Here is a 21,665-nt window from a genome sequence, read left to right as displayed (position 1 = left end):
GCCCCTTTCCACCTGTAGTTCTATGGAGGACTGATCCTCCTTTAAGAAATAAATACATAAATAAATAAATGCTCAATAAATAAATAAGCATCCTATTAAAGGCACAAAAAATAAAGTTAATAAATAAATGTAGGCAGTAATTAAATTATACAATGAGACATAAATGTGTACATCTCTTTTAATTAGCTGCTTTATTTATTCACCCTTGTATTTATTGTCCGTTATAAACTTTATTTATTAAATACTTCTTTTTTAAATGTATTTATTTATGTGTGCGTTTTAATATTTTACAGCCAGTACTCACCAGATCAGAGTTTAGCAGGCAGGCGAGAATGGGAACAGGTGAGTGTCACGTAGCACCCAGAGAACCTGATATGGAGAGGGCAGAGGAGAGTACCTTCAGCTTGGGAGGAGTCCCAGTACACCAAAGAGTAAAATGTTGAGGTGCCGGAACAGAGTTGCTAAACACCTCAGTTCACTGAAGGAAGCCATCTGACTGTCTGAGGAGCAAGCTTGTTGATGCATGTAGAGTTCTCTGCCATTTGACTGGTCCACAGATAGGGGAGATGTTCACCCCTTGAGACATAGTCCCTCCTCATTTGCATAATGAGGCAGAAATGCATAGAGAAATGTAAAAAGGAGAAGCAGAAATAAATACCATTGGTTAAATAAATAGGGTACAAAATGCAAAGGAAGAATAAAACAGACAAAAATAATAAAACACACACATAAATAAATACATTTAAAAAAGACGTAATTTATAAAATAAAAAAAGTTTAAGATAATAATAGCCAATAAATAAATAAGGTAATTATTTGAAAGGTGAATAAACAAAGAAGCTAATGAAAAGACATGTATACATTTATGACTCCTATAATTTAATTACTGCCTACATTTATTTATTTACTTTATTTTTTGTGCATTTAATGGATGCTTATTTATTTATTGAGCATTTAGTTATGTATGTATTTATTTCTTAATCTGTCAGGATCAGTCTTCCATAGCACGCGGCATTAGTTTCAAAAAACGGCAGACAGCTGGCGGAAGTAGCGTCAGGTGTTGTTGACTCGAAAGGTTTGTTGGGAAAGTTTCAATAGGACGCCATTTTGCTCTTAGAAACAGAGGCAGCGCAGCAAATGTTGTAAAGGCAGCTATTAAACTCCTGTACACATATTGAGGTACATTAAGTTGGATCTTCAGCGGGTAAGAATCCGTGTTATGGCAGTGTGTTATGGGAACAGATGCCGTTGTCACTGCAATTCAATGGGTTTGAAATATGTGAAACAACGCAGCATTAGCTAAGTAACGTTAGCTAACGTTAAGTTAGCTGTGAAGCTAGTTTAGTACCCGATGAGGAATTGCCCAAAAACATGTTGGTGCTTTTGCACGTGGAGAAGTTACTAAAGCTCAGTACAGCAAAGTGCTATTGGATGGATTAACGTCAGCTGTGTGCATTGTCTTCATGCGAACAGTCCGGGTCGTGGTCCTGTTAGATGTGTACCTTCAATTCAGTTTTATTTATATAGCGCCAAATCACAACAACAGTTATCTCACAGCGCTTTTCATAAAAGAGCAGGTCTAGACCATACTCTATGATGTTATTTACAGAAGCCCAACAATTCCCACCAAGAGCAGCACTAGGCGACAGGGGCAAGGAAAAACTTCCTTTTAAGAGGCAGAAACCTCGAGCAGAACCATGGCTCAGGGTGGGCGGCCATCTGCCTCGACCGGTTGGGGTGAAGGAGAGAGAGAGAGAGAGAGGGCAAGAGAGGAACAGAGAGAAAAAGAGAGGGATGGAAGGAGAGAGAGGGGAGGGAGGCAGCCTACACAATATACACACAGAGGTACAGACAGTAAAGGTGATGTTGCTATAGACTAAATGAAAAATGGTACAGATATTTATAGTAGTGTTAATAATAACAATCGTAATGTTAATGATTATAATAACAATAATAACAATAGGACTAGTAACAATAGTCGTTGCAGCAGAGGGTGTCGATCAGGAACACGGGGGCAGCAGGTGACCCGCAGCCACAGATCCAGACTCCACAGCTCCAGAGCCAGAAACACCTGCAGGAAGTGATAGGAGGAGAGAGGAGAGGGACGAGAAAGCACAGTACCTTAAATGTCAGCAGTGCAGTCAACGTTTGTTTGCACAGCTGGCTAGTTTTTGGAAAGAAAAACCATGAACCATCTGATTGCATCTGATCAACAAAAGCTCCTAGATTTTAACTGCCTGTCCTTTACCCTGTCTTTTCAGACAGGATGGCAAGTCCGGGGAAAGACAACTACAGGATGAAGAGCTATAAGAACAAAGCATTGAATCCTCAAGAGATGCGTCGAAGGAGAGAGGAGGAAGGAATCCAGCTACGCAAACAGAAGAGAGAGGAGCAGGTCAACACTTGGTTTAGCATTAAAGATTGACTTCCTGATTTTGTTAGAGTATCCTTAAATACCCAAAACTCCTGCCAGCTCAGTGGTATCAGACAGATGTCTCCAGTTTTCAGAGGAGACATCAGTGTATTTGATTATTATGCTTGGTGTATTTATATTAGAAAAATGAATTATTTTACCTTGACTTGTGCCCACAGCTTTTCAAGAGGAGAAATGTTTGTGTACCTTCAAAGGATGAATCGATGCTGGAATGTCCGATCCAGGATCCAGACATCAGCTCCACAGTACCTGTTGCAGGGGTAAGGTTTACTGTTTTTTTTTTTGTTCTTTCATTAAAGAGGTCATATTATACTCATTTTCAGGTTCATCATTTTATTTAGCAGTTGTACCAGAACAGGTTTTTCATGGTTTTCAAAAAACACCATATTTGTTTTCATACTGCACATTGCTGCAGCTCCTCTTTTCACCCCTGTTTTAGCTACCAAGTTAAATATCTCACTTCTATTTCTATCTATTTGTTTGGAGTTGCACATGCGCAGTACCTAGTTAAGGACGATAAGCCAATCAGAATTTAATTTATCTTTCATATGCAAAGTTTGAACTGTGCACTGACTGCCTGGAGGATCTCTAATGTTTGATAGGGAGGGTGGGGGTGATGGGAGACCGCTGGCGGATGTTTTGCTATTGTGTTAGCTGCACTTCAGTGTGTTTCTGCACCAGTTTTTGAGGGCGTGCCTGACTAGCCGCTAGGCGAGTGTAACTGGCCCCGAGTTATACTGCACGGTCTTGACTCGAACCGGCGACCTCAGGTACGGGAGGTGGATACCCATGGGCACTAGTGTCTGTCACCAGTGCACCTGTTAAGGTGTTGGGGAGTGAGGTTTCCTCACTGCACAGCCTTGCTGGCTTCTGTTACACGAGCATTATGACACGTGTTACAAAGTGACGCAGATAGTTTACAGAAGTAAAGGCTGGACTACAATCCAGCCGTTTCAGGCAGTTCACATCAGTGTTTTGTTGCGGGAGATGGGAACTCCCTTTAGGGTGGACTTTTCACTTTACAAACCTGTTACATGCACAAAAAAGATATATCTCAATAAAGGAGAGAGAAAAGGCCAAAAAGCATAATATGACCTTAAATGTACTTCTTTGGCCTGGTATTTATAGCTAAACACCTAGTATTGAATTTCTCTTTATAACTGTAACTCTTATTGGCTACAATCTGAACATGATTTATAATTTTGAATATTTATCTAATGTTGACATTTCTGCAGGATGGGGTCATAACTCCAGATATGATTCAGATGATCTTCTCTGAAGACCCAGACCAGCAGCTTATTGCTACACAGAAATTTAGGAAATTACTCTCCAAAGGTATGTGTGGAATTCAAAAAATTACAAAATTATATTTTACCTGAGGTTTAAAATGGCAATCTCTGAGATTTTAATCAAATAAATGTCTGTTAAGTCACTATCGCCAAATGAGGCAACACAATGGTGACTGAGCCTATAACCCACTGAAAGTATTGCAATATTTATATATTTTCAGTATTATATCATAACTGAACAGTGTTTGAAAAGTTATCTCTGCAAAAAAAATTCACCTGTTTAAATTAAAGTAACAAGAAATCTATTCTAGAAATTTATTTTTGAGGAATACAGTTTGGGTGAGTAGCTGGACCAAGGTTTCACCTGCATGAGTGGAATCTCTTATTCTGCAATGCTCTGTGTCAATGTCATATAGGTTGGCTTTATATCTACCTAAAAGTACACTTTCTAATTAACACAAAGGTAAACTGACTTCAAATCTCTTTTTGCACATTAGTTGATCAGAGCCACTGCCTTTTAAACCTCCTTTGAATCAGGTTAATTGCAATGACACATGAGTTCTGTTTTTCTGTGCAGAGCCCAACCCGCCAATAGATGAGGTCATTTCCAGTCCTGGCGTTGTGAATTGTTTTGTGGAGTTCCTGAAGAGGAGTGAAAACTGCACTCTGCAGGTGAGAGCTTCACAACACAGCACAGGGTCTGTATGCACAAAGCTATGATTAACAAAAATATAGTGCTTTTACATCTTCAACGCATTACCACGATTCAACAGTGTGAGCATTTCACTCACAAATGTGAGTAACCGTAAAGACCCACCGAGTGTGAGGCATCGCAGAGTTCAACCCTATTCATTTTCTCTGGGACGCAGTAGGGATGGGAATTGTAAATTTTTTTTGATATTGATACCCTTATTGAGACTGCTTAATGATCCAATTCTGCATCGATACTTTACTATTATTTAGTGATGGTTATTTGGTAAGACCAGACCCAAGGGGCATGAGGTAGGCCACTTGCGATAAATAAACATATATTGAAGGGTGCATATTAACTGCCTGGTTGTTTTTAATTTAATATTTTAAATACAGCTAAATGCTGTTTCTATAGCAGCAACATTAATGTTTACAACAGCAAAGTAACTCAATAACTTTATCTGACATCACAAGTAGTGAGTGAGTTTAGAAAGAACAACATCAGTCTGTATCAGTCCCTCCTCTCTCGCTGGCTGCAGGTAAGTTACCAGGTAGAAGGAGGAGCGGCTGGTTTGTCTCAGCCAGCAGCTGAGTTTTTAAGACTACAGACCAGTCTGTGCTCCAGACAGACAGCTTTCTATTCAGCTTGTTTTTAACATTTGGCTAATGCCAAGCTAGCGTTAGCTGTGCTTGTATAAAACATACAGGAGAGATACTGAGGACAGAGATGATTAAATTAACCATTTCTACATGTTTAACGTTACCTTACAGACAGGTGGATTGAGAAAGTATTGTCTTTTTACTTGTGAAGGTTTTATTGCACGTACCTAGAGTAACGAGCGTCGCTGTCATCAACTAACGTTACAGTAGTTTGGAGCTAACTTAACACTCACCGTATTCCACTGTGACGGCGCAGCCTCTCGCTCTGCTGCCGCTGTGTGTGTGTGTAGGAGCCCGCAGAGAGCAGGCAGAGACTGCAGCCTGATGATTTTCTTATCCATTGCATTTCAAATTAAATCACATTAGACGCTCGAGATAAAACGTTACATCGTTTCTGCTAGTCTCCATAGCAGTATTGATAAAACTCAAATCCATCCCTAGGACGCAGGCAGTTCGCTTTGAAGGCACTGTAGGATTCCAGGCTGGGTAGGACTGACCAGTAATACAAGAAATGTAATTTGCTTAGAGGTGAAACTTATAATTTTTGTAACTTTCAAAAGTTGAATGCTAGACATAAATAGCTTCAATTATAGGTTTGTGAGAATTTAGTTTAAGTAAATGATTTATTACTAGATTGAGATTGGAAAAAACGCTGTCAAATCCCAGCCCTAATTTCAAAGCCTAATAAGAATTTGTAGACACTATGCTGTTTTAAAAAAGGTCCCAAGTATATATCTTTATGGTGACAGGTTGCCAACTGTGCAATAAGTCCACTGGTGAAATTTCCTCAATACTAAATATTCCACGGTCAACTGTTAGCGGTATTATAACAAAGCCATTAGAAACAACAGAAACTCAGCCACATAAAATCACAGAGTGGGGTCAGCGCATTCTGAGGCGCACAGCGCGCAGAAGTCACCACCATTCTGCAGAGTCAATAGCTACACACCTCGAAACATTGCGCGGCCTTCGGATTAGCTCAAGAACAGTGCATAGAGAGCTTCATGGAATGGGTTTCCAAGCTGCCTTACATCACCGAGTGCAATGCAAAGCGTCGGATGCAGCGGTGTAAAACACGCCGCCACAGGACACTAGAGCCCTGGAGACGTGTTCTCTGGAGTGACAAATCCTGCTTCTCTGTCTGGCAATCCGATGGACGAGTCTGGGTTTGGCGGTTGCCAGGAGAACGGTACTTGCCTGACTGCGTTGTGCCAAGTGTAAAGTTTGGTGGAGGGGGGTTATGGTGTGGGGTCATTTTTCCCGGGTTGGGCTTGGCCCCTTAGTTCCAGTGAAACGAACTGTTAATGCTTCAGCATAGCAAGACATTTTGGACAATTTCATGCTCCCAACCTTGTGGAAACAGTTTGGGGAAGGCCCCTTCCTGTTCCAACATGATGCGCACCAGTGCACAAAGCAAGGTCCATAAAGACAAATAACGAAAATAGACAAAATAGAATGAAATATACAGAGTTTGATCAAATGTTAGTATCCGAAAATGTCACACACACGTACACTGATTTGAACAAAAGCTACAACAATGACAGTAGGTAGTATATAATGTAAGTGTTGAAAAAGCTTTCCTACAGGCTACAAATAAATAACTGTTTACAATGTTCACTCACTGGTCTCCATAAAGCAAACCGCACAAAACTAAACACATCTATCTTTCACAAATTTTTACTAAATATATTTTCATGTTTTTCTAACCTATAAGGAAAATACAGTTTTACTGGCAGAGATTCAGCAGTGCACAGAAGCCTTTGCCATGTTTACCTTTTTATAAACAGTATGGTGTCTGTCTGCTCACATGAGGAGTGCAGCGCGACTCCACGGATTGCAGAGTGAGGATGCAGGCAGAGCCAACGGTTGGCAACTATATTTGGCAGAGAAACAGAGAGACGCGGACATGGTGGATGCTGGATTCTCCTACTTGCTGAATTATTAAAAAAGCTTACAATGTTATTGCTGCTACTGGTCAAGTTGACAATTAATGGCACACCAAAACTGCCCTCAGACTGTTGGGAAATTGGACAGTATGCAGGCGGTGCACACTCGCTCCCTCCTTGTGTTTCAACATGAAAAAATGTTTTTGTCAAATTTGCACGTCGGACATGTGCGAGTACAAGCACGGTTTTAAAAAATGGTCGCAGTGTAAGTTTTTAACTTGGCAGGTGGAAATTCCAGACTGTGGTTTTGCTTAAGTTCCATTTTTGTGTGCTTTTTGTGTGTGTCCAACAGTTTGAGGCAGCCTGGGCACTAACCAACATTGCCTCAGGTACCTTCCTCCACACCAAGGTGGTGATTGAAACAGGAGCTGTTCCCATTTTTATTGAGCTGCTGAACTCTGAGTATGAAGATGTCCAGGAACAGGTGAGAACCTACAAGATTTCTTGTTAAACAGTAAAATGCTATTTTCTGAAACAGATTCTACGATTATTTTTTCTAATGACAAATTCATTTATGATTATTCAAAAGATTTTTTTATTACTCAATTAATATAATAATTAATGTATCCAAAAATGAATATCAAACACGTCTCATTAATAGTTCATTTAATCATCCTGAAAAGAGATACAATAATACATAATAAAAGTCTAATTTCTACATCACTGTTGTTATGACAATAATAATAATAACAGACCCTATTTGTCAGATTCCTGATCAGGAAAATACTGGACCTCATTCTGAAGGGTTGCTGTTGCACACAGATGATTTTTCCCTGAACTGGAGAATTAATATGAAGTTCTTGACTTAAAATTGTTCTGACATGGACTTATTTCATCTCTCATCAGTAATATCCAGTAAGATAATCACTGTGAATTATTCACAAAAATAAGATTCAGAATCAATTTGGAGTGAGAAAGGGGTCATAAAGCTGCGGAAATGTACGACGGTGTCTAGTTTTAGTAGTCTTCATGTCAGGATCAGGAGTTTGAAGAGGCAGCAAGTCACAATCACAACCTCGTAGTTCACGAAAATGGTGCAGTACGTTCTCACACAGTGTGTTGTGTTTCAGGCGGTGTGGGCGTTGGGGAACATAGCAGGAGATAACGCTGAATGCAGAGACTACGTGCTTAACTGTGGCATTCTGCCATCTCTACAACAGTAAGTATCCTTTCTCTCTGTCTAAATGTGTCAAATATTTTGTGATAGCAACTGGATCATGTGTTGTCATGTCCAGGCTTCTTGCTAAATCCAACCGTCTCACAACAACCCGCAATGCAGTGTGGGCTCTGTCCAACCTGTGCCGAGGGAAGAACCCACCACCGGATTTTGCCAAGGTTAGCCTGCGCGTCATAAGTAAATGGAATACTGGAGCCCATTTGCCTTATTTCTGCTTGCAGCGTTAATTCTTAAATTGCCATCCAACTGTCTCCATGTCTTTGTTGTGCTTGTCTCTGTTGTGTATCAGGTGTCTCCTTGTCTCAGTGTGCTGTCCAGGCTTCTATTCAGCAGTGATCCAGATGTGCTGGCTGACGCTTGCTGGGCTCTATCGTACCTATCTGACGGCCCTAATGAAAAGATCCAGACTGTCATTGACTCTGGGGTCTGCCGAAGACTGGTGGAGCTGCTCATGTAAGGAACAGATCCACATCCTGACTTTTCTTGCAGCGAACATTACTGCAGTGACAGACAGCCTTACACATGTAAATAAGATGCAGTTTGGGGATGAATAGTCGGGATGAATGGGTCAGCCAACAAGTTGCCATGCAATGGCTATTACAGGTTCTACTTTCTGTGTTTCATTTGAGACTGTCAGACTCAGAAACGAGTGTTTTAAAACATTCATGTAAAAAATTCTGTTTATTTGGAAAGCTATAGGAAGTAGAGCCCGAGCAATTTATCATTATGCAGATATTATCGGCCAATATGAGCTAATTGCAGATAAATCGGCATCAGCGTTTATAACAGCAAGTTTATGACTATTAAAAAAAAGAAACCGAGAGTCTGATACTTCACTAGGTCATGAGTGTTGCATAGTTTGTCTACCAGAGGGTGCTGTGCTGCTCCTCTGTTAACAACACTGCAGCCCCACAAAGGTAAAAGGCTGACAGGAGTCTGAGCATGCACAACAAACAAGGGAGAGTGGCTGTGTTACTAGTGAGTTGGTCACTCGTCACTTAAAATACACAACTTAAATAATAATAAAATAGCCCCAGTCACCTCTCCTTGCTAACCCTCCCCAGCTTTATTGTCCCTTAAGGGACATGTCTCTTGGACATCAGTGCCGCATAAGTCTGCAGTAACAACAGTAACACATATGGACTTTACATTCACATACATCATACTGTCTGCCCCAAGCATTTACATTACATTGCACAAGTATCTGAGACACTGCACCAGTCAGCAGGTGGAGGCTAAATCTACAATCACGTCTCTCAGCAGCGTTGCTGAGAGACGTGATTGTAGATTTATTTCTGAAACAGTCAGCAGTTCTAGCGCACAGTCCTCCCATTTTTCCCTGGTTCATTACTTCTAAATATTTTCTCACATTACTTACAGCAGCTAACGCTGCACATTGTTAAATTAGATTTCCCCCATAAAGCTAATGGTGTGTTTATCAGTGGAGGAGCGCTAACATTAATGGGCAGTTAAACTATTGTGTGTAACTTAATCTTCTAAATATATCTGCAAGCAGCTTGTTATGTCTGTAGTTAGTTGGTGCGTCAGAAATGATTAAACCAGAGGGGACATGTAAATAAACATGAGCTGAACAAGGATCTTACACGGCTCCCTGCCTAACAAAGTTATCTAGCTTTTCTTTTGAATGTGAAACATTAGTGTGAAATCTCAAAGTTGTAGGTCTTCGTTGTAGATAGTCATGTAGTATTCGATGCATTCAAGAGCAGCGTTTCCTCTGTGTCACTGTCATAGACGACATGTTTTAGAGCCAGGTGGTGGTGAGGAAATGGTTTCTCGTAGCTTTGGTTAGAATAAATAGTGCTGTTAAAGGGATAAACAAGATGTGAATCATGTCATTGTGGCAGATTATATGTAAGGTAATAACTATTGCATGACCAAAAAATATATATATAATTTTTTTGCATCATCAATATTATAGCAGTGACATGAGATATGATATATGGCAGCCCTATTCAATTGGCGGCCCCGAAGCAACGTTGTGGCCCAGCACATAATCTAATATATATGACAACAAAAGTAAACTACATTTTTAGAAGTAGCTAGTTTCCTTCTCATCTTTGTTTCACACGTGTTGTCCCGATCAGCACCAATCAAGGCTCAGCTGTCCGACCTGCAGCCTCTCCCCTCCTCTGTGTGTCCACACACACACACACACACACACACACACACACACACACACACACACACACACGGCTAATAGCTTATTGTGAGTTGGTCACTCGTCACTTAAAATACACGACTTAAATAATAATAACTTAACCAATAAGGATTACCAATACAAGTGATAAAAAATCCTAATGATACTCATCCCAATCCGGCCCAATTGATTTTTTAATTGATGGTTGTGGTGGTGGTTTATTTAGGGTCCGACCGCGAACCGTGGAGGTCCCTATTGATTTTTCTTCTTCTGCAAAGTAAGCTCATTTTTGGCAGCCATTTATGGGATATTCACCAGGTTGAAATATACCTGAATTTCTCTCTTTAAGTGTTCATCTAATCAGAAACCAGTATTCTTTTGTGGCCAGGCTTGAACTGAAGTTGTTGGTGTCCATTTATTTCTAAGGTTCTCAGTGGAAATCCCCCGACCTAAATTCCTTTATACTTGAACGTCTTTACTTGAATAGTTTCAGCGTGAAAACTAGTTTGGCATGAAAACTCCAACAACATTCTTACCATCAGTAGCTTTTGCTGTATCTCAACACTGAATGCTTTTTTGTGTTTATTTTCCTAGGCACAGTGACTATAAGGTTGTTTCTCCTGCTTTACGTGCAGTGGGCAACATTGTAACAGGAGATGACATCCAGACTCAGGTAGAGGCTCACTGCTCACAGTGGACACTGATTCCCTCATTTCACATCTTCATGGATTGAGTTGTACAGTGTAAATGTTGCCACCTGAAGTTTGCTTGAATGTTTGTCATCTCAGGTAATCTTGAACTGTTCAGCACTACCATGTTTACTCCACCTCCTCAGCAGTCCCAAGGAGTCCATCAAGAAGGAGGCGTGCTGGACTGTGTCCAACATCACAGCAGGAAACAGAGCTCAGATTCAGGTAAAGGCTGCTTCACCTGGGTCTAGTGTGTTGTCTGAAGAAGACTTGCTGTTCTGTGTCTGTGTAGTTGACAATATTTCTTCCTGTCAGAATGTGATTGATGCCAACATCTTCCCAGTACTGATTGAGATCCTTCAGAAGGCAGAGTTCCGCACGAGGAAGGAGGCAGCGTGGGCTATTACTAACGCCACCTCTGGAGGCACTCCTGCTCAGATAAGGCATGTTCAACAGACTTCAACCCTCTGGTTCTCTACGGCACACTGAAGGCTGGAGAGCAAAGAGAATGTGACAACTCCCTTATGGAGAACTGGGAACATTATCAGGGATTGTAGAATGCAGCACACTTTTTAAACAGTTTGTATTGCTTTTATCTTTGGTACATGAAAGTACATTGTTTTACATTGTGAGACTTTTCTTGTTGCTTAAAATACATGTAATATCAGTGGCATAAGATATAAAGAGACATGACTAGGAAGAATACCCATGCAACATATAATATTGATTACTATAAGGAGACAACATTCAAACAGCAGGTATATCAGTCAGTGTTAAATACCCATAAAACTTCACGTTTAACAAACGCAGGTCTTAATTAGACTCACTCTCTCAGTCCAGTTTGCTTTATATAAGGTTTCATTTAAACAATGTTGCCAAAGCAGTTTCAAAATCAAAATTTTACATTTAAATATGACATAACAAGATTAATCCAATCAAAACCATTCAGTTTATCAGTTATAAATTACATAAACAAAAATAACAAACGCAGACAAGAAGGTTTGCCGTGTGTCCTTCTCCTAGGATAATTCTTAATTTGTTAAATTCAGGTTCTTTAAAATCTGATATTAATAGATTTAATTTCTCAAAACTTTGCTCTCTCATGCTATTTTTTGTCACAGTTCAGCAGAAAATGTGTCTCCACCTCACTTGTTGTACAGTGCTCACAGACTATATTCTTTAGGTAACCAGGACTTTTTATGTCTTCCTTTTTCAGTTGCAAGGGTCACTGAGTCTGCGCTCTCAGAAAAAAATTTTATGCTATTAACCTGTTTCTTTGTATGAACAGATATCTGGTGTCTCTGAATGCCATCAAACCCATGTGTGACCTGCTGACAGTGATGGACTCAAAGATCGTGCAGGTGTCTCTGAATGGTCTGGAGAACATCCTCAGACTGGGAGAACAGGAGGCCAAACAAAACGGAACAGGCATCAACCCGTACTGTGCTCTCATTGAGGAGGCATACGGTACGGCTCTGCAACACATCACACAACTAATGCCTGGTGCACACTAGAGCATTTCCAAATTTTAAATATGTGGGATAGCAAATATGCAACACGTTGGTGACTCTTCCTGATCAGCTCTTGGCACTTTTCATATAGAGCAGGTCTAGACTGTACTCTTTGTAATATTATGTACCATATATGTTATATTAATATTATGTTGATTGTTGGGTACACATTTGATTTTTAATATTGAGATTCAAATATTCTGTTGTGTTTTTTTGGCACTCCTGACCTCTGCACACAGAAGTAAAGGTAACCCTCCAGTTCACATCAAAGGGAAAACTAAATGAAGCACTCAGCAGTGTAGGAGCACTTTAAAATGAGTGTCGGTAGATGATAGTGGCTGTGTGGCAGTTAAGGTGTTTGTTCATTTTAAACACTCCCGGCTAAACCATTCCCGTATTCTGCTCTGGACCTGCTCGTCTCAGCCTCTCACACTCTGGACTCTCAGCTACGGTTCCCACCTGCACAGCAGACCAGAAACCTGGTTTCTGTGCAAAGTCAACACAGAGATGTTAACGCCACTGTCCGAGAATAAAAAAAAAAAAAAATCAAAGCAAGTGTCTCGACTTTAGAACTAACGTTACCGTTTTGCACATGCATTTATAAAAGAAGTATTCAGTGCGTTTACAAAACACAAAACGATGATTAATGCCACTCTCTCCTGCCCAGTGAATGCATCACTGGCAGCAGCTGCCGGAGTTTCTTTCTACAGGCTAAGTTTCACGTTGCAGTGCTGCTTTAGCAACTGCTTCATGTTCATATAACTGTGGGAAGCTAAAATTGTAATCGGGATCAATGTTCGATTAATTGTGCAGCCCTACCCCACCCCTTGGCAGGTGTTAATTTCCAGCCCTGCACATAATGCATTCATTTTTTGATGGAAATTATTAAACATAATCTAACAGCTGATTGTTTACTAATTATCATGTTTTTTTAAGTTCTTTAATCATGAAGAAAAATGTGTTTCAAGAAATACGATTTATTTTCTATCCTGCAATCTAAAACGGATATCACTTATCATTTGTTATAAGCGGTGTGACAAGATCTCGACGAGCATAATGGAGGCTGATATTAGCATAGAAAATGTTAGCATATCGTGGTGACCGACGCATGTGCCTGCGTTACACACAACTCCCAGTCAGTTCAGGTTATATCTATGGCGGTATTTCAAACCAAACTCACCTGTGGAAGAGGCCCTGTCCGTCCCAAGCGTCAGCCAGTGCGCTGCTTGCTAGGGAGGTGGTGTTGTTGAATCGCTAAAATTGTCTATTTGACGCAGGAGGCGTCATTGGGTTTTATTTTCGTTAGGCAACATTTGTATTGAAACTGAATGTTTTTTTCTGTTTGCCAGAAGAGGAGTTTTTGTTGAGAGAAGGACTCATTCATTGGTGGTTGAACTGTGGTTTTTGTACTGAGCACTGACTGTATAATGACCTGTGGTAAACTTTGTGTTTCTTGTTGTCTGTAGGCAGAGGTGTAAAGTAACGAAGCTACTACGATTGCTACTGTACTGTGGTTTTTTATCAGATTTGTACTTTACTTGAGTATTTAAAATTGTTGCAACTTTTACTTTCCACATTTCTAAGCCAAATAACGACTTTTTACTGCGATACATTCTGCACGAGACCTCGTTACTCAACAAAAGAAAGGAAACAAAAGCCTGCAGCGCACCCGAGTGGTGAAAATATACAACTAACAATGTCGCCTCTGCGCCGAGCTAATGTGACACCGGCATGCGCAGTGATATTAATCAAGTCGCGTAGTGCCGGAGGTCCCTGTCTCACTCTTGTGTCAAAGGTGGAAGCGAGTGTTAATGTTTACAACTTTGATAAGAGGATGGAGTGGGACAATCCCTCTGGGCATAAGAAGAGGAAAAACTCAATGACAGCAGCACAACAGTCAGGTAAACTTGTTCTCTCCTCTCAAAGTCTGATGTCGGCAGTCATGTTAGGTGCAGCTGCAGAGCATCTCAGCCCAATAGCTGAGCAGTACAGCTATTGGGCTGTCTGTGTCTTGGTTGCTTGCCAGACTTTGTCGGTCCAATGTTAGTGAAAAACAACTTTTTATTAAGTTTAATAAACTGCAGCACAGAAAGATAACAGGGTGAATGTGCACGCATAGGTCCAGACGACACACGGATGTGATGACACTCATCAGGCGCACGTCATTTTTAAACAAGACATTATCTGTCTCTCAGTCAAGGTTCACTTAAAACTCTGGATGCAAGATGGAAAGCAGTGGATTGACTATTAATTAATATAACGTTGATTAGAGGGGCATACTGGGTGATATGGATGCACATAGTGCTGGACAATAAAACAATAACAATAATTATCGCAATAATAACAATATAACAAATGTTCAGTAAATATTCAATAAATGTTTAATTTTATCCACTTGAATCATACACGAATTAGGACTTAATTTTTTATTAAGATGATTTTGAGGAAAAAGGGCTGAAAAAAAGCTTTTACTTAATTTTACTCATGCATATGTATTGAAAAAGATTTTATCATAATTGTTTTGAATGTTCTAAGATTTATGAAGTGATCCACTGTTTGGCATCAAGTGTTGACCATAAAGAAAAGTTTAAACCACAATTAACCATCAGGTTTCTTCAACTTTCACTCAGGGGCAAAAATCAGCCTTTAAACTCGAAAGAAATAACAATTTGATACTTATCGTGATAATTACTGATATCGAAAGATATGAAACTTTTTATCGTGATAACATTTTTGGCCGTATCGTCCAGCCCTAGATGCACATCTGTCAGTAAATAACAAGCATCACATATTCAGTGAAGACATAGTATACAAACTATTTTATATTTGAAAATGTATTAAAGGAATCTGAGGGAGCCAGTTTGAATGGAGCTGATAACGAGAATATCTTGCCAAGCAGATGTCTTTAGCAAGTCCCAAAGCAGCCTCAGCCAGAGGTGCACAGCCAGCATCAGATACAAGCAGCTCAGACCCTAATGGAACAGTTGCTGCTCCACCAAATGACCAGCAGATTGGCCCCCAGTTATAACAGACTTTATGAAGATTGAGTTAGTGTGCATTCAAACCAGCACTGGACTTTTCTTGAAGAGGTTTCCATTCAGGCTTCTTACAGAGACAGACTGTTTTAATGATGATTTTAGTGAGAGCACTGTGGTGTCAGGTGTGACTGTTCAGCAATGGCAAACATTTCACTGCATGAGCAGTACACACTACACTACTGTGCAGGCTGACACCCTGCACAGTAGTGTAAGAAGTATCCACCTTTTCTCTTGCGACTCAGTTTTCCTTATTGTGATTCACTGTAACTTATGATGCTGTATTAAAATCTGTCTTCAGAGAATTTAAAAATATAGGTTGCTCTTTGTAAGATCAATAGATTTGAATGTGTAGTAATTTTTATTTTTGAAACTTAAGTACTTTTTAAAACCAGCTAGTTTTTAACTTTTACTTAAGTAACATTTTAGTGTGGTATCTGTACTTACTTACTTAATTATGATAATTGAGTACTTTACATACACGTAATCTTTTGTGCAAATATAGAGAACATTTTATGACATTATTTACATTAAATTGTGCCTAAATGAGCTATGACTTATTTCTTTATTTAGTGCATACATTTCAGAAGTGGCTGATACAGTTTGTGAGTGGGGGGAAAAAACTTAAAGTATATGTGAAAAGTATTAATCGCTGTGGATCTGAGACGGTACTCGGGTGTAGACAAACCGAATTAAAGCATGTGGTCAAAGTGCTCAAGCCCCTCTACAGCGTGCATGTGTGCAGGTCGGAGTCTTTTGATGGAGCATTACTGACATTTGTGCAGTTTCTTTTTTCGTATTGACAGGAGGCCAGTATTTGAGTGCCTTAAGTGGTGTAGTAATGATGAACGTTTACATTTTTCAAATTAAATGACAAATGTTATTTTCCAGGACTTAAAGTTCTCTGGCGCTGTGCCAGAATTCCGGCGCGAGGTGTTTTTGTATTTGACAATATATAAATATGTCTGCAGAAAGAAAGGGGACTGGCACTTCATAGCGACGTGGACCCTCATTGGCTATTGTATACTGTGAACAGGGCATGGAAGTTTCTATTTGGTCAATTGTAAGGTATCACTCAAAAAGTCAATGTTTAGACGCGCCTGGCAAGAAAACACTGATAATCTACTATAAACGATAGAAATGATCTGATTCTAATAAGTGATGAAATATGCATTGTGTAAAGTTTTGTATAGAAATGGAATGACTTGTGTATGTGTGGCTGCACTCCTTCAGGCCTGGACAAGATTGAGTTCCTGCAGAGCCATGAGAACCAGGAGATCTACCAGAAGGCCTTCGACCTGATCGAACACTACTTCGGTGTGGAGGAGGAAGACGCCAGCCTGGCTCCTCCAGTGGACCAGAGTCAAGGCCAGTTTGTCTTCCAGCAACAAGAAGGACCCATGGACGGTTTCCAGCTTTAATGCCACCTGACCTCCACAGCCCCTTCTTCTCCTGTGCCTCTGACGGCAGCCTACTGTCCTTCAAACTTTCCTGGCACACCACCATGATCAGCTCGTCTTTGCTGGGTCAGCTCCACCAGCTCCCATACTTGTATTATGTGCTCACAACAACACCTGCTCTGGAGAGACAGATTTATGAATATGGTGATGAAATGTAAGAGCAAATTTGGCTGATTGGTGCTGTTAGGAGTGCTCCGTCTATCCCACACATAAGATGTCCATGCCATTGAAAGCTAACTCATGTTAAAGAAAGAATTCTCTATTTCTCTTTAACGCTACACAGTATGACGTTCCTTTGACTTGATATTGTGATATTATTTTCATCATTCTAAATTATGTTTAGAACTGCAACTCGTGGCTCCAAATCAGCATCCAGATCCCTTTTTCAATGTGAAACTACCTCTTTAATCTTCAGAAAGAAACCAGAAGCAAGGAAAAGCCCTAAATGAACAGATGAAGCATCAGGCAGATTTTATTTCTTGATTTCTTGGCTAAAATCCGATCTTAAAATCCCCTGATGTTCAGATGGGTGGTCTAGTGGCTGGCCTGTCAGAAGTCTGAAGGCAGGTAGTGGATGTAAATACAGTGCTTCTGTACATCCTGATGTTGCCATACAGTCTGAACAGCTGCACGTGCTGTCTCTTTCTCCTCCCCTGCTGATTTAAAAGGACTTGGCGATCACCTGGAGACTCCGGTTCTTTTATTTATTTGTCTTCTGAGAGCTGAGGAGCTCTTCTCTCCTCCACCCTCAGCTATGACTGAAGGTAACTCATTCCTGGATTATGTAACTGAGTTAGTTTGTCTAACAGTGTTGGCTGTTCTTGTGCTGTTCACTTGCTTATTTTAAATGTACTTTATTTCAGAAAGCAGTATCAGAACATGAAGCAGTGTGTGAAAAAACTTAAATGGGATTTTTGTTCTGTTTACTAATTTGTCACTCTGAGCTAGTAAGGTAATTTATCTTAAATTATTTTTTCTGCCTGCAGTCATTTCCTTTATGTGACGGGATTAGTCGACTGACTGGGAGGGTTTGTATATTATATATACATGTATGAAAGTGTAAAAGTATTTAAGTGGCTGTGGGATGGTGTGATATGCAATTATATTTTTCTGGCATAAATGCAGTTGTAGTATTTCCAGTCCATCACTGCTTTGTGCACCCGTGACAGTTCCTGTTTATTGTGAGGAGGTTGGTCTCCTGTGAGGTTTTGTCTCCCACCCTTTTTTTTATTTTTCATCTTCCAATTTTGTGGTTGAAGTCTAAAGATGGAAGCACAGTGGGGGGTTTTCCTGCTTTTGGCTCGACCCCTGAAGCGTGATTTTGACAGTCTTCAATACGTACACATTTACTGTACAGTGACATTAATTGATGGAGAACCGAACATGAAATCAATCTATATTTACGTGAAATGGAAAATATTTGTAATGCAGAAACTACATCAAGCACATTCAATCGTGTATAGTTTTGTAATATTTCTGGATTGTATATCATATTTTTTAGGTTTTGTTAATGTTTTTGTTTTCTCCTGTTTGGGAATAATTTGCTGTGTACTTGTGGCTCTTAGTAGAAATTGCGAACTCCAGCAGCCTGTGTACTCCAGTGAATTACTGTATGCAGCCACAATTCCTTACACTGACTAGATCACAGAGGTCTGACAGTGAGGCGAGTCAGGCTGTCTGCAATGATGCTCTTCTGGGGATGCACACTCATATCGTGTAACAAAAATTAATAAATTGTTCTGTTGGAGACAAACCATACCCACATGCATTACTGTTGCTTTGTCTTTTCTTTACAAAAGATCTTATACTGATGGACTGTCACATTTACTCTTGAATTGCATTGACTGAAAATGTGTACGTTTACTCAGAAATCCTGCTCGAGCACAATTGACAATCCATTTTATACTAATTGCCATACTTCACTACCTTTCAGAGGTTAATATTACGTTTTACTCCATTACCTTTATTACAAGTGTTGTCCCCATCTAGGGATGGCTTCAGTCAGTGAGAGATGGGGAAAGCATCAAAGACAGCCAGTGACTTGGGTATTAATTTTTTTAAGTAGTGTAATCCAGAGACTTTCAGAAAGTTTTGAAAATAAATCTTAAAACACCTTGTGCCTACCACCCGGCGTTTGAAGGTGCAGTTGAAGGAGCAAATCGGACTGGCTGAAACACAACTGTCATGGGTTGATGTTCTGCACTGATGTACATGAGGGATCTGCCACTCGAAATCAAAAGACTCTCCTGCTGTGACATGTATGCCCCACACATGATTGACACACCCTTTTCCCAGAGCAAGACTACCCTTACAGCTCCTGAGGATGAAATGTTAGCATGAAGCTTATCTTTCCTAATGTAAAAGCTGCCCCACATCAGAACAGCTCCACAACTTTGAGCCAGGGGATTGGGTTGTGGTAAAAGACTTAAGGAGCAAACTTGGCAGTTGTCACCGACCTTGCCCGTCAGGAACATTCAAGGTGCTCCTAACCGCTCCAACTGCAGTTAAGGTTACAGGGATAGACATCTATATCAGTAAATGCTTCCACTGGAAGCCTAACCTGTGGGACTTCAAGGAGGAATCCTGCCGTGTAATCACGGCCACCATTTTTTTCATTGGCATCACAATCGTCCCCTGACATACTACGAACAGCACCATCGCAGGCCTGGAGTAGTGGCACAGAAGAGGACCATTGATGCTGAACTGTTAACAATGGAGCAACTGAAGAGACAATAAGAAAAATATAAGGAAAACTAATGAATGGAAGCTGTAGGGGTTTGATTCTGGCACTGAAAGACTCGGATCACCCAGAAAGAAACTTTTGGTACTTGTTTTTCTAAAACATTTGGCTAGACGCACACACACTCACATTTTTCTGTTTCTGCACTTTCATAAAGTGCACAGCATAAACGAGTACACCCTCCTATCCATTTCTCACTGAATATGAGACCATTTTGCTGCATTTTTACAAAACAGGTTATTAAACACTTATTTTTTAATAAGATAAGAATGTGGTCACCGAACATCTTTAGGATAGGAAAAATAATACATTTCATTCAAATGAGGTGCTGCAAAAGTGATTACCCCCTAGAACAAATTCTACTAAATCTTGTATTTTGTATGGCTTCTTTGATTTTTAAGAGCAGCACTAAGTCTTCCAGACAGTGAATGAACAAGTTGACGACAAACGTTCTTGGCAAGGTGTTACCTTCTGTGGCCTGGACGTCTCAGCAAGCTTCCACAAGTCCATCCTTTTTGAATTTTTGTATCACATTTGTGACAGTATTTAAACTTATTAGCATTGTTTTACTAATTTACTTATAACCTTGACAGTTGACAAGTGTACCTCCAACCTGATGGCAGAAGTTGAAACTCTGCAAGAAGAGGGTGTTTTCCTTCTGAGTGGCACTCACTTGATAAACATGCTAAAGATCATTCAAGTTAGTGCCAATGGTCTTTTGGCAAAGTTTAACACTTTCTCACCCTATTTTTGTTAATCATGCTGAGATTGCCAAACCAGCAGATCATTGCAAAAGTTAAAACTGACTCAGTAAAAGATGAATAAAACGATCTGATTTGATCTGTCAATGTTAAAACTCTTCAACTTCCTCAAGAAGTTGAGGGTTGGCCTTTTTACAGATGGAGTCAGTGTTGGCATCAAAAGTTAATTTATCATCCAGGAAGGTACCTATATTGGCTTACTTTCTCTCCAGCTCTGCCACTGATAAAAGTTGCAGCTGCATCCAAGCCTTACATCACCGAGTGCAATGCAAAGCGTCGGATGCAGCGGTATAAAACACGCCACCACAGGACACTAGAGCCGTGGAGACGTGTTCTCTGGAGTGATGAATCCTGCTTCTCTGTCTGGCAATCCGATGGACGAGTCTGGGTTTGGCGGTTGCCAGGAGAACGGTACTTGCCTGACTGCATTGTGACAAGTGAAAAGTTTGGTGGAGGGGGGTTATGGTGTGGGGCTGTTTTGTTTATACAAAGGCATACTACAACATTGACAAAGGAAACAAGTTAATTCTCTCTGTGATTATGGACCTTCGCCTAACTGCCTGCCAGCAATAATTTCTGACCCATGACCAGATTAAGGTGCTTTGATAGCGGCAAAAAATAAAAAAGATTAAAAATTAAAGATTAAGATTAAAAAGAGTCTGTAGACACACTTCTGAAATAGCCGTCAGGAAACAAGCAAAGGAATCTCCTCTGCCTGGAGATACTGAGGAAATGAAAAGGTAGGTTGATGGATCGGATCAAACATTGGAACACACTGCTGCATGCTTTATTGTGAGCACATGAAACAGTCGCTTCAATTTGTTGAAAGGGGGGGGGGATTCTCCTGCCATGGGATTGAACATGTAACCTTCTAGGTGATAGTCTTGCACTTTACTGACTGAGCTAACTGAACATCGTGGACTGTGGTCTTCCAACGTTGGACAGTCCTCAGCATTATCCTTTACGACTACCAAAGGACTCTGTTCAGTTCTGATCAGATTTCCTTTGTATTATTTTGTTTTGTTGTTTTTTGGACGTAGTTTCCTCTTGTTGGTTAAACTTTTTTTTCTCTATTTATTGTTTCAGACTGTAGCCTTACTCATGAAAGGCAACACT

General features: G+C 40.2%; 1 protein-coding gene across 2 annotated transcripts; it reads left to right on the top strand.

Moving 5' to 3' along the window:
- The first annotated feature begins 1,063 nt into the window (after nucleotides 1-1,063).
- On the top strand, nucleotides 1,064-18,816 carry kpna5 (karyopherin alpha 5 (importin alpha 6)). 2 transcript variants are annotated; one of them, XM_038710315.1, is made up of 14 exons: nucleotides 1,064-1,203; nucleotides 2,261-2,394; nucleotides 2,592-2,693; nucleotides 3,669-3,768; nucleotides 4,300-4,394; nucleotides 7,311-7,442; nucleotides 8,089-8,177; nucleotides 8,254-8,353; nucleotides 8,485-8,648; nucleotides 10,948-11,026; nucleotides 11,142-11,267; nucleotides 11,358-11,485; nucleotides 12,331-12,509; nucleotides 16,822-18,816. In XM_038710315.1, exons 2-14 carry the CDS (start codon nucleotides 2,266-2,268, stop codon nucleotides 17,007-17,009), a joined length of 1,611 nt encoding a protein of 536 aa, XP_038566243.1. In that variant the 5' UTR covers nucleotides 1,064-1,203; nucleotides 2,261-2,265; the 3' UTR covers nucleotides 17,010-18,816. The 2 variants fall into 2 exon arrangements, with proteins under 2 accessions (XP_038566243.1, XP_038566244.1); XM_038710316.1 differs by lacking the exon at nucleotides 1,064-1,203 and having other exon boundaries at nucleotides 2,301-2,442.
- Nucleotides 18,817-21,665: the final 2,849 nt, after the last annotated feature.

The sequence above is a fragment of the Micropterus salmoides genome, unplaced genomic scaffold, assembly GCF_014851395.1.
Source record: "Micropterus salmoides isolate LMB-PRFRI ecotype aquatic unplaced genomic scaffold, ASM1485139v1 Ms_hic_scaffold_11, whole genome shotgun sequence".
Lineage (NCBI taxonomy): Eukaryota > Metazoa > Chordata > Actinopteri > Centrarchiformes > Centrarchidae > Micropterus > Micropterus salmoides.
The sequence above is the reverse complement of the archived record's forward strand: the minus strand, read 5'-3'. Positions and strand labels throughout refer to the sequence as shown.

What these genes read in the sequence shown, in the direction of transcription:
- kpna5 (XM_038710315.1), top strand. Translation starts at nt 2,266, where the DNA reads ATGGCAAGTCCGGGGAAAGACAACTACAGGATGAAGAGCTATAAGAAC. An exon ending in AACAGAAGAGAGAGGAGCAG is followed by an intron (nt 2,395 to 2,591) that starts GTCAACACTTGG and finishes TTGTGCCCACAG; the next exon opens with CTTTTCAAGAGGAGAAATGT. An exon ending in CACCACCGGATTTTGCCAAG is followed by an intron (nt 8,354 to 8,484) that starts GTTAGCCTGCGC and finishes GTTGTGTATCAG; the next exon opens with GTGTCTCCTTGTCTCAGTGT.